This window comes from Emydura macquarii, unplaced genomic scaffold (assembly GCF_026122565.2).
Source record: "Emydura macquarii macquarii isolate MOO-44397 ecotype Brisbane River unplaced genomic scaffold, CSIRO-AGI_Emac_v2 contig_2205, whole genome shotgun sequence".
In the NCBI taxonomy this organism is placed as follows: Eukaryota; Metazoa; Chordata; order Testudines; family Chelidae; genus Emydura; species Emydura macquarii.
The window spans coordinates 15,199,822-15,215,440 of record NW_027132342.1 but is presented as its reverse complement, the minus strand read 5'-3'; the positions used below and the strand labels follow the sequence as shown (position 1 = coordinate 15,215,440).

Below are 15,619 nucleotides of genomic sequence, written 5' to 3'. Positions count from 1 at the left end.
AATGTCTCTCACCAAGTGCTGTTAAGCGAACTAAGCAGTCATGGGATAAAAGGGAAGGTGCTCTCATGGATCACTAACTGGTTAAAAGGTAGGAAACAAAGGGTTGGAATAAATGGTAAGTTTTCAGAACGGAGTGAGGTAAATAGCAGAGTCTCTCAAATATCTGTATTGGGACCAGTGCAGTTCAATATAATTGTAAATGATCTGGAAAAGAGGGCGAAGGATGAGGTGGCAAAATTTGCAGATGATGCAAAATTACTCAAGATAGTTAAATTCAAAGTTCACTACAAAGAGTTACAAAGGGATCTCACTAAACTGGGTGGTTGGGCAACAAAATGGCATATAAAATTAAGTGTTGATAAATGCTAAGTAATGCACACTGGAAAAATAATCCTAACTATACATAGAAAATGATACAGTCTATATTAGCTGTTACCACTCAAGAAAGAGAACTTGGAATCATCGTGGATAGTTCTCTGAAAACAGCTGCTCAATGTGCAGTGGCAGTCAAAAAAGCTAACAATGCTAGGAACCATTACAAAATGGATAGAAAATAGAACAGAAGATACCATAATGCCACTAGATAAATCCATGGTAAGCCCACACCTCAAATATTGTGTTCAGTTCTGGTCACATCTCAAAAAAGATATTAGAAAAGAAAAAGTTACAGAGAAGGGCAATAAAAATTATTAGGAATATGGAACAGTTTCTGTAAGAGGAGAGATTTAAAAGACTGGGACTGTTCAGCTAAGAAGAGGTAGCTAAGGTGGGAAATGGTAGAGGTCTATAGAATCATTAGTGGTATTGAGAAATTCAATAAAGAGGTGTTATCTACCACTTCACAGAACACAACAACTAGGGTATGAAATTAATAGGCAGCAGATTTAAAACAAACATAGGGAAGTACTTCACACAATGCACAGTCAACCTGTGGAACTTATTGCCATGGTATGTTGTGAAGGCCAAAAGTAAAACTAGGTTGACAAAAGAACAGATGGACCATTGGTCTCACCCAATATGGGCAGTACCAATGGCTCCACTTTATAGATGAGGAAACTAAGAGGCATAGAGGCAAAGTGACTTGCCCAGCCTCACCCACCCCAATGAACTAATTCCTGTGGCGACAGGTAAGTCCTGCATTGTACCAGCAGAAAAGACACACTGCTGGAGTTCAGCTTTAGACAAATAACATCCTCCCCCTTTTCTTCAGATGATCCGCTCTGTGCCTCCAGGGGTGCCCGCAGCCTAAGGCAGAGGAAGGAGGATGGAGGTTTTTATGCTGGGCAATGCCCTGAAGTAATAATGGTGGCAAGGCCTGGCTCCCTACAGTATGGAGCCCATCATGAGACCATAGACCAGGCCCTCACACCGACAGCCTGGATCCTGGCTTAGCCTTATGGGGAACATAGCCCAAAGCAGCCTCCTCGCTATCCCCGCCACGCTAGCTTCACCCGCATTGCGGGACTACTGCTGGCATGACAGACAGACAGCACAGCCAGAATGAAAGCAATGCATTGTGGGATACTGGGGGAGGGGATATGCTGGGGAGCTCGGTGCATTGTGGGATGAGGATGACACGCAGTGCACTGTGGGAAATTGGAAGACTGACCCTGCTCTCCCCCCGCCCCAGCACCTGGGTATCTTCTTCGCCACTAGGGTGGTCTTTCTAACCGAACTCTAGTGAGCGCTGCTCTCCGCGCCTTTTTTGACGTCATAGAAGGACGTGTACTCTTTTCGTTTACGACGGCCCGGAGAGGGGGGGGTTGTGTGCTTTACGGTAACTTTATTTTTTACGACAGTTCGTCTGGGGTTGGGGGTGGCGCGGAGTGATGACGTGAATGGTGTACAACTGTGTGCGCCGCGCAGGTCTCTCTCTGGCAGCCGGCAGCTAAGCTGGTTGGTAATCCCGGGCCGCTCGCATCCGCTTCCATCGGGTCCGCGCCTGCCGCCAGCCGGGCCCACGCAGGTGAGGGGAGCGTGCAGGGCTCCGGCTGGGGCGCCAGTCCGAGTCTGCCGGGCCCGGATCCCCCGGACGCGGGACCCCGGGCCTAGAGGCCGCCCCCCCGCGGGGAACCCAGGCCTCGCTCCGCCTCCCCGGGCCTTACCTAGGCCTCAGCCCGCGAGGCGCCACCGACCCGCGCGGCTTCTGCCCTGGCTGGGACAGAGGCCCGGCCGCCCCGCTAGTGGCTGCTCGCCCGCCCCCTCCCGCAGGGCCCTGGTTCCCAGGGACGGCTCCCGGCCGGCAGCGCTTGGCCCGCACACGCAGAGCCGGGCCCTGCCGCCCAGCTGAGCCGAGTGAGCGTGTGTGGTGCGGGGCTGCTGACGGTCATTGCTTGTCACTGGCGGATCTATTCTAGCCATGGCTGAACACGTACAGGCCCAGATTCTCTGATGTGTTTAGGTGCTTAACTCCTGGGGATGTCAGTGAGAGTTAGGTGCCTAAATACCTTTGAGGATCTGGGTCTTAGTGACACAGGGCTAGATATTCCTGTAAATAAGAATAGCTGCTTCATTGACACTAGCTAGGACAAGGCCTGTAGATCCTCACACATTAAGACACAAAGTGATTACTAGCTGTGTTCAGGAAGAAATATCTATCAGGGAAAAGAATTGGCCTAGTATGCACAGTAGAGAGAGGTATTAAACCCTTTTCTGGCGGATTGTATATTGGTCACATGCAGAGGCAGGTTACATGACCATTGACCAGTTCTGTCTAACAGTTCATTTCAGGTGATAAGATTCTTACACAGGAAAGTAATTGTTATGTTATTACATACCGACACTGCTGTCAGAGTTCCTGAGACCTTCCCCTTTTCCTTGACCCCAGAAGTTCTGGGCAATGACCCTAGCTCTGGGAATTTTTCTCTGCATGTGTCCTCATTAAAAATGGTGGCACCTACTCTTCTCTTTTGAATGGGCATCGTTGCCCAGTCAGTGTCAGATGAAGTTTCCCAGCAGCCTCATCTTCAATCTTGTAGAATTAAAATGTTCATAACACTTGACCACCCCCATCCCATTTTTTTAAAGGATTGTAGAAGATGGCTAAGTTCATGACACCTGTGATCCAGGACAACCCCTCAGGCTGGGGCCCATGTGCTGTTCCGGAGCAGTTCAAAGACATGCCATATCAGCCCTTCAGCAAAGGAGATCGTCTGGGAAAGGTACCTGTGCTAATGCTGATAAGTGAATCATTGGAGCAATCTGTTAATGCCCATGTATTAGTCTGTAGGGCAATTCCTGTTAGGTGTTTGTGTCATATTCACTGAGTCCTGTACTGTTCCTTATAGTGCCCCTACACACATACCATTGGTGCTCTGCTCCTTATAGCTTCCTTATCCCCTATTGCAGGTGCTGTAAGAAGTGGTATATGAACACTTCCTGGTAGCACATGCTGTGATAGTGTGTGTAAGCATAGCAAGGAGTTTAAAAGAATATTGATAGTTATATGATGATTGTAAGGTAGGCTGTGGAACATAAAACACTATTTGCTCTCGCTGAGTGGCATTTGGATTAGGAGATCCTGGACACTCCACTTGAAATCCTGTGTGTGTGGGATTGTGGAGAGAGAGTATAAGGTGTTTGTTGGCACAAACTCACCAACTTTGTTTCCTGTTGTCTTTTTTTATTAGGTTGCAGACTGGACAGGAGCCACTTATCAGGACAAGAGATACACAAGTAAGTGCTATTCTGATGGCTGCTCTTGTTTGAAATATTTCATATGAGGTTTCTTCAGCTATCATCCCTGCTTCCCTCCCTCATCACTGCCTCCAATGGTGTCTGGGAAACCTGTGTCCTACAGATCTCCTTCAAGAGAGAGAAAGTTCTTCAACTCAGAAGTGTGCCCTACCCTTGGAGAGAGGCACTTGAGGTTTTTCCCATCCTTAGGGGTTGCTCCTGGCTTGGAGCTACCTTGGGACATGGTATTTGTCTGGGAGGGCAGGGGGCCTGCCCACAATGGTCTCCACTAAGGGAAAAGTCACAGCTCTGGTTTCAAGCTGGGGTGAGTCAAGTGGCAAGGTAGAAGTGCTAACAGCTCTTCCTATCAGGCATGGTTTGCAGACAGGCAGCATGGTAATTTGAGTCATTGTATCCTCAGATAAGTATTCATCTCAGTTTGGCGGGGGAAGCCAGTATGCGTATTTTCATGAGGAGGATGAGACCAGCTTTCAGCTTGTGGACACAGCACGTACACAGAAGACAGCATACCAAAGGAATCGTATGAGATTTGCACAGGTAACTTCCATGTTTTCTAAAACCTTTGTGAAACAGTGGAATTGCTGTAAAGATTTCATTCATAACCTGAGCATCCCTTATCTTCCTCATTCTCAGAGGAACCTTCGGCGAGACAAAGACCGCCGGAACATGCTTCAATTCAACATGCAGACTCTGCCTAAGAGTGCAAAACAGAAAGAGAGGTGAGGGCCCCCAAACTTGAACTTTTTGCTGGTATTGGAGTCTATGAGCAGGTCTTTAGTTACGCTAATTGGCTTCTGTCAATTGAGTTATTGTAAGAAAATCTATTAGCCCTCATTAGAAACAAAACCCCAAGACTTCAAGGCAGGTCTTTGGCTGGGCTGGACTGTGGTTTGAAGTGCTGGTTTCGTGTGACAACTGTGGAACCAAAGGGGCTTTCTAAGACAACTCATGGGAAAGAAATTAGCATTTAAAAAGTAGCATGTACTTCTGAAAGCTGTAGTACAGTCTTCAAAAGGAGCATTATCCCACTGAAGTTGCCATTTTCAAAGGATCAGTGAGAACATAGCTCCTCGTTACAGTGCCTCAGCCAGCTGTGGGGTCCACTAGGAATCTGGTAGTGCTGGGGACATGCTATTGGGGCTGCTTTTCATGAGTTTGTCACATTCCTCTCTTTACAGAGACCGTCTACGTCTACAAAAGAAATTTCAGAAGCAGTTCGGGGTGAGGCAGAAATGGGACCAAAAATCACAGGTAAAGTAACTGATTTTTAACTGTATTGTTTGATTGTTCAGTTCCTCTGGCTGCTCTTATTATACAGATCTCATAGAATCATAGGGTTAAAGGAACCGTAAGGGTCATGTAGTCTAACTCCCTGCCAAGGTGCAGGATTTGTTGTGTCTAAACCATCCAAGACAGGTGGCTATCCAGCCTCCTTTTGAAAGCCTCCAGCGAAGGAGCTTCCACAACCTCGCTATGCAATCTGTTCCATTGTCCTACTGTTCTGACAGGAAGCTTTTCCTGAGATTTAATCTAAATCTGCTATGCTGTAGTTTGAGCCCTTGATGTGTGCCCTGTTCCCTGTGATAGCATTCCTCCAACTCCCTCCTCTAGTTACTGTTTTCACACAAATCCTGATGTGCTGTGTCTGTCTCTTTCTTTCTTTGGCCATCTGCCCTTCCTCTGGCTACACAGCAGAAGCCTCGTGACTCCTCCGTTGAAGTTCGGAGTGACTGGGAGGTGAAGGAGGAGATGGATTTTCCTCGGCTGATGAAGATGCGCTACCTGGAGGTGTCAGAGCCACAGGACATGTGAGTTCAAGACAGCGAGGGCCTTTGTGGGTATTTCCTTTGGCGTAATCTGTGTGGAAAGGGATGGGGTGTTATACAATGCCAGAGCCTTTTTCCCCAAGGTACTGATTAGTGATCCAATTTTATGACTCTCCTTTTGGGGGAGGTACACAGAGAGAAATACGCCTGCCAGTCACTGTTCCCCCCTGGCACTCTGAGATGAGGTTATTTGTGCTGGTGTCTCGTGATTATCCTCTCCTTATGTCTGCAGAGAGTGCTGTGGAGCCTTGGAATATTATGACAAAGCCTTTGACCGCATTACCACAAGGAATGAGAGGCTCCTGCGAAGCATCAAGCGCATCTTTCATACTGTCACCACTACTGATGACCCAGTCATTCGCAAGGTATAATCCCCCTTCCTGCCTATCAGCACTTATTGTTCTTAGTACAAATCACAGTCTTTCCTAAACCAAGGGGTCCAAGATGGTGCTGCTTCCTGGAGTGAGAAGAGATTAATAAAAACATCCCAGGCCGCAGCTGTTTAGAGAGCAGAAATTTGTGATCTCCATAGCAAAGGGAATAGCATTGACCAAGGCAGGAACCAATTAACGCATGGATAGATATCAGCCAAAGGAAATATCTATTCTGGAAGGGCAGATTAGGCAGACTAACAGGTAAGAGGGATGAGGGAGAAGAGAAATATCAGGGTCAGCGATCTGATTCCCAAGATTTCTGGTCTTGAGAGGAAAGGATCACTCTCAGAGTGTGGATGGAATCAGGGACACAGGATGAAGAACTTATTCTCTTTCTTGCAGATGCAGGTATCCCTTCTGCTCTATTATAGTTCTGTCTTTTCTCCCCAACTTGCTTGGGCATGTGCAGGACAGAATTTTCTGGGCAGCATTTGGCTGCCCAGCTTGTCGAATGAGTTCACGTTGAAGTAGCATTTGACACCTTTGTGTCCAGATGTCATTGATGTGAGTCTTGTATTGGTCTGGCCTGCAGAGGGTGGAAGAAGGGAATCAGTGCCTGGTTTGCTAAGGCAGAAGTTTCCTTTTGGGTGGTGGGGAGAAGAATTCATGCTGTCTTCACTCACGCTTTTCCCTCCATCTGCAGCTGGCAAAGACGCAGGGGAATGTGTTTGCCACAGATGCCATTCTAGCCACACTGATGAGCTGTACTCGGTCTGTGTATTCCTGGGACATCATTGTCCAGAGAGTTGGGTCCAAACTCTTCTTTGACAAGAGGGACAATTCTGACTTCGGTGAGGAAATTGCCAGGATCAAGATTGAGCAAGGGGACAAATTACTGCTTTTTGCATTTAGTTTTCCTTATCTCCTTTAAGTCAATATTACATCTCCAGTGTCCACACTGTGCCCGGAGCAACCCAACAGCTGCAGTACCTGCCTGGGCTTTGGACAGATTTGGTGCACAATGTGGGGGTTGAGTGTCTCTTTTGAGAGGGGTAATGACCCTCTTGACGATCATTTGTACCTGGCTCTTTTCACAGACTTGCTGACAGTGAGCGAAACTGCTAATGAACCACCACAGGACGAGGGCAACTCTTTCAATTCACCCCGCAACTTGGCCATGGAAGCAACCTACATCAACCACAACTTCTCCCAGCAGTGTCTGAAAATGGTAAGAGGCAAGTGGGCTTAGCAAGATCTGTCATGCAGACAGTACTGTGAAGAATCAGTCTGCAGGTCTGGAACTTACTACCAATGTAAATGCTGGAGCAGCCTGTTGGCAGGGTTACTTTACATAGAAATCATTCCAATTCTGGGTGTGGGGATTAATTTTGTATGTGTGGGGGGTTTATAGAGAGAATACCCCTCCTCTTCTTCATCTTCATGGAGCATTCCAGGAAGAGGAAATCCCTCCCCATCACTGAACCAGTCAGGATTGTGACAGCATTGATCCAAATTAAAATGCTCTGTGGAACACTGGATGCTGATTGCCTGTGGGAAAGAGTCCTTATTTCCAAGGGGAGATGGTGATATGGATAAATGGGAGAACGTCCAGAGGAGAGCAACAAAAATTATTAATTGTCTGAAGAACATGACCTATGAGGAAAGATTGGGAAAAAATTGTGTGTGTTTAGTCTGGCAAATAGAAGACTGACGGGGGGACATAAGTCTTCAAGTACATAAAAGGTTGTTATAAAAAGGAGGGTAATAAATTGTTTTCCATAACCACAGAAGACAGGACTAGAAGTAATGGTCTTAAATTGCAGCAAGGGAGATTTAGGTTAGACATTAGGAAAAACTTCCTGATTGTAAGGGTAGTTAAGCACGGAACAAATTAGGGAGGTTGTGGAATCTCATTGGAAGTTTTTAAGAACAGGTTAGACCAATGTTTCTCAATTAAATTTGGCCGTGGAACCCTTTTTAACTTCTGCGGGGCCATGCGATACCCTCCGCTGAAAAATCCGGGACATCTTCCCCTTTTCGGCGGCGCGGTTTCAATTTTTCGCGGAACCCTGAAATTCATCTCGCAGAACCCCAGGGTTCCGCGGAACACCAGTTGAGAAACACTGGGTTAGACAAACACCCAATGGTTCTCAAGGGATGCACAGAGGATTTCTGAAGGTACATCAATTCATCTAGATATTTGTCTAGTTTTACAACAGGCTACATAAAAAGCACAATCAGTCAGTACAAACTAAAATTTCATATAGACAATGACTTGTTTATACTGTTGTATATCCTATACATCGAAATGTAAGTACATAAGCAAGTAGTTTTTAAGTGAGGTGAAACTTGGGGTATGCAAGACAAATCAGACTCCTGAAAGGGATAGAGTAATTTGGAAAGGTTGAGAACCACTGGTCTAGATAATACTTAGTCTAGCCTCAGAGCGGGGGACTGGCCTATGTGACCTATTGATATCCCTTCCAGTCCTAAGTTTCTATGATTTTATGATTCATATCTAGGATTCTTTGTTTCTGATCAGTTGCTTTAATTCTCTCAAGTTGTTGGGCTTCTCGTGATCTGTCCTGGCTTTCTCTGCAGGAGAAGGAAAAATACAAGTTTCCCAACCCAAACCCATTTGTGGAGGATGACATGGATAAGAATGAAGTGGCTTCTGTTGCATACCGGTATGTTGTTTGCTTCCAGCATGTGCATAGGTTTGGGGAAGGATGGTTCATAATAGGGGTGGAAGTGTGACTTCTGTTAACAACTTGCTAGTGGTGGTGTGACCAAAGCTTTATTTCCTATGGGCACTGCCACTCTCTGTGATGAGAGAGATTCTGGGACTTATGATTCAGGCCAGTATCTCTCACCTTCATACGGGGTATGAAAGAGGGGTGAAATCCTCACTGTGGGCTGCTGGGGGAGGAAGGGAATGGCTTTTGTGGGTGCTTGAGTGGATCCAGGACTGGAGATGGAGAATAACACAACAGACTGCTTGCAGGTACCGAAGGTGGAAGCTGGGAGATGACATAGACCTCATTGTCCGCTGTGAACATGACGGAGTGATGACAGGAGCTGGTGGAGAAGTGTCATTCATCAACATCAAAACACTGAACGAATGGGATTCCAGGGTGAGGGAGAACCAGATACCAAACCTCTGTAGCTCCTCCACTGCTGTCTGATGTACCAGGTACAGCAGGCAAGACATGAGACAAGCCTCTAGTGCAGTGGTTCTCAAATGGTGTTCCATGGAACCCTAGGGTTCTGTGGGCTGAGCGGAAGGGTTCCGCGAAGAAGACGTACTGCGCCGCCAAATCTTTAAAAAATCTGGTGCCGCCGATCAGCTGCTCGCTCGCGCGCCCGCCGATCAGCTGCTCGCTCGCGCGCCCGCCGATCAGCTGCTCGCTCGCGCGCCCGCCGATCAGCTGCTCGCTCGCGCGCCCGCCGAAAACGGCCTTGAAAGCGCGCCGCCAAATCAAGCAAATACCGTGCTGCCGAAAAGAGGAAGATTTCCTTGACTTTTCGGTGGATGGTATGTCATGTGGGCAAGGGTTCCGAGGGCATGGTATGGTCGGGCAAGGGTTCTGAGGGCATGGCATGGGCACGCAAGGGTTCTGTGGGTGGAAAGAAATTGAGAACCACTGCTCTAGTGTTACTCCATGTATCTACTATGTCATTATATTCTGTCAGAGGAGAATGACTGTGGAGGACCAGCAATGCCAGCTAAACTGACTCCGCATCCCCCAGGTGCTGGGTAGTCTGTTTGAACCTTCTTCCAGCTCCTGCATTCCATGTGCTAGCAGTCCCATGAAGCTCTCCCTTGACTTTTTTCTGCAACTAGCACCCTATATGCTGGCCTATACATATCACTCCCTCCAGAATCAAGAAGTCTTTTTAAGCCTTCTGCCTCTTCCTGCGTGGTATTATTGGGAAGATCACAGGTGATCCCTGTGGGTCCTCAGCATAGTTGCAAAGATAATTGCACCCATGGGTTGTTGACCATGGGTTTGACCTCTCTTTTCAGCATTGCAATGGAGTAGACTGGCGTCAGAAGCTAGATTCTCAGAGAGGAGCTGTGATCGCCACGGAGCTGAAAAACAACAGTTACAAATTAGCCCGCTGGACATGTTGTGCACTGCTGGCTGGATCAGAGTATCTTAAACTTGGGTGAGACCAATATATGATTTGCCTGTCAGGTTCCTTCTAAGTGCTTTTGCTGTTGTGTGGTAGTGTTTGTGTGAGAGAGTTGAGAGAGAGGTCTGTGACTTGAAACTGACAACTTAAAAGTTAATGTCCCATTACTGATCTTCTGAGTAATTCATTCCTGATGTTAGCCTTTCCTTCCAGTCCACAAAGCACCTTAGCAAAGTGTGTCTTTCCATATTTACTTCCACAATGTTGGCTCAGAGCTAATGCAGTTCTGTTAGCTAGAACCCCCTCTGCTGGCCAGCATGGCACACTTTCCCTTTAACATTTTTTTAATGTCTGGTGACAGGGTGTTTAAAATAAGATGCTTGATGTTTCAAATCTAGCATCTTTGCAGTCTCTCTGGATTCTGTCCATGTGACATGCAGCCACCACAGACTCGTCTATTGATGGAATCAGAACTCCCTGCTAATGACTATATTGTTAAATCTCCGTCTTTCCTATTTGTGGGGCTGGGGAATCTTCATCTTATTTATCACCTCTTCTGTCTTGAGCATTGGAAGGGTGGTTCCTGCTGTCTTCCGCTTAGCAACCCTATGTTTAACTCTGGCCTGGTGTACGCTATAGAGTTAGATCGACGTAAGGCAGCTTACTTCAACCTAACTGTGTAAGCGTGTTCCCTATAATGTAGTTCCCACTGATGTAAGCTGCCCACTACATCAACTTAATAACTCCCCCTCCACAAGAGGCATAGTGCTTAGGTCAATGTAGTTAGGATGACACAGTGTCTGTGTAGACTGAATTACTTACATCACCTGTTGGCTGTCAGCCCCATCTGCAGCTCTCAGCTGGAGCCCCCCCGCCGCCAATGGCGGACAGGTTGGGCTGTCAGCCCTGGGGCATGGGGTGGCATCAGCTGTGAGCCCTTGTGGTGGCAGGGCTCCAGCTTTCCATGCCCCACACAGTTAAGTCAGTGGAAGCACTCTTGGTGAAGACATGCACTGCCAACAGAAGGACCATAGTGTGGATGTGAACACTGCCTTAATTACTGTGGTGACTGTACATTGACTTTACTTTGTAGTGTAGACAAGCCTTCAGTTACAGAAATGGCTCCCCAACAGGAGTCCTGTCCATTTTCCCCTCTGAAGTGGGGGGTCGATTCTTGCAGCCGAGCCTAGAAGTGAAAATCTCAGTGATCACCCATTGTAGTGGCTTCCCTGTGATGTCTGGGCTGGGTCTCCTGACCTTTTTTGCCTTTCTTCACCAGGTATGTGTCCCGTTACCACGTAAAGGATTCCGCACGCCACGTGATTTTGGGCACACAGCAGTTCAAGCCTAATGAGTTTGCCAGCCAGATTAACCTGAGCATGGAGAATGCATGGGGCATCCTACGCTGTGTCATTGATGTCTGTATGAAACTCGATGAGGGCAAATACCTCATCCTCAAAGACCCCAACAAGCAAGTGATTCGTGTTTATAGTCTTCCTGATGGCACATTCAGCTCCGATGAGGAGGATGATGATGAAGAGGAGGAGGAGGAAGAGGAAGGTCTGTAGAACATTCAGTGGCTCAGGTGCTCAGTGATTAAGGCCTGAGAAAAAAGGGGTAATGTAACTGGGGATTAGATCTCAGAATTTCCAAGATGCATATCAAGGTGTGAGGTGGTATGTGGAGAGTACAGTCTGTGGGTTCTGATCAGTGGTGAAAGCAGAGTAAATGTGTTGTTTAATTCCAGAGACTGGAAGGATAATGAAATAAATACAAAGGAACCTAGAGAGATCTAAAAACATGAGAAGTGAGTTACAGCATGACTGTCACTATGGCGGGGAAACTAATTCATCTGAGAGGAAAACACAGTGCAAGGTGGAGCCACTTGGAAAGGAAACCTCAGCAATACTGCAACATGGGGGGTGGTAGTGATTGATTTCAGCATGAGCAGCAGGTGCTCAGAGCTATTGAGAAGCCATTATTATGAAATTCTAGATAAAGAGAAGTGCAAAATGAGACATTAAAAATGAGTGGCTAGCCCAGTTAAGCTAATGAGTCAATTTCAGATGGATGACTCTGGAAAGCAAGTGCTTGGGGTTTTGCAAGGGCACTCATCATGCAGTCTGGGAGAGTTTCTACACGTGAGCAAGATTCAACCCCTTGTCTGAGGCAAATACTCAGGCTTTCCTCACTGTCTGAAACAATCCCTGATCTCTGGCATGTGCCCCTTGTATTCTATCTCCACTGTGGGAGGCAAACTGATTTGAAGCTTATGTTCAAAAGATCTTAATGCTGTTTAAAGCTGTCTGTAGACTTGGGCAGACCTCACTGGATCTCTTCACTTTTTGAAGGTTTTCTTCACAGTCTAAGGGCTAGAAACTTACTTTTTTTAATGAAAAATGTTGGATTCATAAGCAAATCATGCAGCAACATAATTTATAGCAATTTATGTGGACATGTGATTTTGTTGTACATGGGTCCCTGACTAATGAACAGTCTTGTACTGGGTGAAAAGAGCAGGCAAGATGTAACTTAAAGAGGAAAATGTCTTCTATTATTATTATAATTATTATTATTGTAGCATTTTCTGTGGGAGGGTGTGTCTCCTGCTTCACATAGTTCCACTACAACCTCTTTTCTCTCTTTCAGAGGAAGAGAGCTAAACCCTGTGGTCAGGAAGCAGAGGCTTCAGTGACACAGGCACTCACCCTTGTGCTGTTGATGGGTGGAATCTTAGCTGAACCTTTGCACCATACTCATCTACAAGTCTAACAAATGGAATAAATGTTTTTGTTCTGTTAATGAGTTTCTTGTTCATTGTCTTACGGTTAAATATGCTGTACACAGAAACCTAGTTTACAGGACTGGTGTGAAAAGGAATCCTGGGATGAAAGCAGCCATTGAAAACAACAAGTGAGCTGTTACACTTTTTGTAAAGCAGTATGCTGTATTGTATCAGCCCCAACTATTTCTATGTCTTCTCTGCCACCATTTTGGGCTGGTGCTTTTCTGTTTAACCCAATTGAGAAAAGAGGTATATTCTTCTCTACTGCAGTAAAGGAAATAGAGGTTAAGTGGTTTTTCCTTTTCTCCCTGAAACAAGGGGTGATATTGTCAGAGACCTGAGTGCATCTGAAATATGTGTAACTATTGGTAGCCTTTTATGACAGAGAGCTAGTATAGAGCCTTATGAGTATTACTGGCAGTGACCACTTATTTCTGGCACTAGGTTGAGGTTTCTCCCATGAAATAATTCTCAAGCTAATGTAGATGTCTCAGTTCTGCAGAGGTGGGTGGTACCCTCTCAATCTATGAATGCTGCTTACGACTAGTTTTGGCAAGCTGAACTGGTTGGATATGGGTACTGCAGGGTTTTCTCTAATAACCCACCAGTTCCCCTGTGGCCTTATGTCTATCTGGTGTGGCCGGTGCAGAGAAAAGAACATGCTAATCTTCAGGTTGTAAATGTAGAAAATGGGGAGTTTAATTCTAGGCTACCGTTAATAGCTTGCTACTTCCTTGCCTTGCAATGTACTGGTGTGTGTTCTTGGAAGGAGGTACTGAACAGTACCATTTCATTAGCACTTTTAATCCCAAAAGTGCTTTTTCATTTAATACTTAGCAATCATTTCACCTGTCAGAGAGACCTAGCTGCCTCTGCCATTCAGGAGTGCCATCCCCTTAATACAATGCCCAGTCAGTCCTACTTTGGTCAGTGTGGCTACAGCTGTAGTAGTGGAACCTCCTAGGGAAAACTGCTTCCCCTGAATTTGCTACCAGCTGTGCATACGGTGCTTCTCTGGCTTTAGACTCCTACAGATGGAATGCTGATCTGCTCTTCTGTCCCTGCACCAACCTCTTCCAGCAAGTTACTTCTCAGCATCCTGCAAAGGGATTTCACACAGGCCTGGAATTCAGCTTCATTCTAAATGCATCAGACTGTGCCCCCTCCCCATAAGATGCCTTGGATTCCTCTTCCTCCTGGAAAGAAGCATTTCCCCCTTAGCAGTACCCCCAGCCAATAAGGCTATGCAGAGGCTGTACGCTCAATTGTCCAAGGTAACAAAAATCCACCTCTCCGTTACATAACATTGCTTATAAGTCAGCAATATTTATAATTTAAACTGAAATGTGTTTTGAATGGTTAGTGTTAATGGGAAGAGGTTGCCACCCCTTTGATATTGTTTATGTGGGGTTCACTACGTGAGAGCAAGCAGCAGAGGGATACGAGTACTGGAAGGAGTGAGCTTTATGAATGTAGCTGCCACCACCGTCTCCTAAGCTCTACCATCAGGCTTTCCTGATCGTGAGACTTCCAAACTGGGCCACAGAGCAGACCCAAGATGCCATGACTCCCCACAGCCTGGCTTCAGCTAAATCCCCATCAACACCTGGAATGTGAGGCTTGGGGTCCTGTTGTCACCCCCAATCATTTTCCTTACCCACTGGATTTCTTTTCTTAGCTCTCTGTTTAAAGAAACAGGGAAGCCAATTCCATCCTTTGCAACACTTTTGTAATAACCCTGTGACTAGAAAGGCAGCAAAAAGCAATGCCTTAAGTAAGTCAGTCTCGCCATAGTTGATAATACTGTGTGCTGTGCCTGTGTTTCTGCAACAGTGAGGTTGCAAATGTAAGTTGGCACGAAAGACACAAGCCGCATTCTCTATCTGTGCTGTTCTTCTCTCCATTGGTGTGGTTGCCTTATTTTGCCTTAAAGGAAACAGGATCCGACTTAGCAACGACTCCAGCCCATCTCAACAAACTCCCATTTCCCCAAAAAGGCGGCTACCAGCTTTAACGCCAGCTACAGATATGTCAACATGTGACATATACAGTACAGACATTGCACCCCTGCCTTGCACGGGCATAAAGAGTGCTGTGAACAATGAAGCACAGCTTAGGGGAGTAGAAGGCCCACACACCTGAACCCCCAAGATCTAGACCCTACCTGGCTCTCTGCACACCCAAGCTGTCTCCGACCTATACACTGCTTTATTTGACAGGGGCATGCCCCTGGCTGCCGGAGCCTTTACCCGCCACGTGTAGCTACGCTCCAGGGCAAACGTGCCTGCCTGTCTCTGCATCCGGCAGCTGCAGGCGGGGTAGTGACGGCACGGCGCCCTGCGGGCAGACGGGAATCCCGGCCCTCACAACGCCGTGCAGCGAAAGGCCCCCGGAGCTGCCGCAGGTTTCCCGGCTCACCCCGGACGTGCAGGGGAAGGCCCTTGATGCAGCGCTTAGCCCTGAGACAGCGACCCGGGATGTGAGTGCTCTAGCCTGGAGCGCACACGGGCACAGCCTAGCCCTGGGCTCCAGCCCCCCCACCCCCCGGGCGCCCTGGGCTCGGCCCGGCCCGGCCCATCACCCCATGACTCGGCTCCCCGCTCTCCTTCAGCCAGGGGGGAATTTCTGTGCCTGCCCCTTTAAGACTCCCGCTGGGGCAGCTTCACCCCGGCACGTGACATGGATGTGACAGCTGAACTCTGATAAGGAGCGCAGCGTCGCCTACATCACGTGACACGGCGTAAGGGAGGAGGGGTGGCTGAGCTGAGCAGCTCAGCTGCCGCCGATTGTATTGCACGAGT

General features: G+C 47.3%; 1 protein-coding gene across 3 annotated transcripts; it reads left to right on the top strand.

The window, feature by feature from the left end:
• Nucleotides 1–1,637: 1,637 nt before the first annotated feature.
• Nucleotides 1,638–12,835, top strand: EIF3D (eukaryotic translation initiation factor 3 subunit D). 3 transcript variants are annotated; one of them, XM_067559420.1, is made up of 15 exons: nt 1,638–1,777; nt 3,028–3,161; nt 3,630–3,675; nt 4,097–4,233; nt 4,330–4,415; nt 4,875–4,947; nt 5,389–5,504; nt 5,755–5,887; nt 6,600–6,747; nt 6,994–7,124; nt 8,498–8,583; nt 8,901–9,030; nt 9,924–10,066; nt 11,313–11,593; nt 12,683–12,835. In XM_067559420.1, the coding sequence occupies exons 2-15, from the start codon at nt 3,039–3,041 to the stop codon at nt 12,694–12,696; spliced, it is 1,647 nt and encodes a 548-aa protein (XP_067415521.1). In that variant the 5' UTR covers nt 1,638–1,777; nt 3,028–3,038; the 3' UTR covers nt 12,697–12,835. The 3 variants fall into 3 exon arrangements, with proteins under 3 accessions (XP_067415521.1, XP_067415522.1, XP_067415520.1); XM_067559421.1 differs by lacking the exon at nt 1,638–1,777 and adding an exon at nt 1,828–1,966 and having other exon boundaries at nt 5,392–5,504; XM_067559419.1 differs by lacking the exon at nt 1,638–1,777 and adding an exon at nt 1,828–1,966.
• The last annotated feature ends 2,784 nt before the right edge of the window (nt 12,836–15,619 follow it).

Bases quoted from the DNA above. Each gene is read 5' to 3' on its own strand.
- EIF3D (XM_067559420.1), top strand. From the start codon at position 3,039: ATGGCTAAGTTCATGACACCTGTGATCCAGGACAACCCCTCAGGCTGG. The intron at 3,676-4,096 runs GTAAGTGCTATT...TTGTATCCTCAG, and splicing joins TCAGGACAAGAGATACACAA to ATAAGTATTCATCTCAGTTT. The intron at 7,125-8,497 runs GTAAGAGGCAAG...CTTTCTCTGCAG, and splicing joins CCCAGCAGTGTCTGAAAATG to GAGAAGGAAAAATACAAGTT.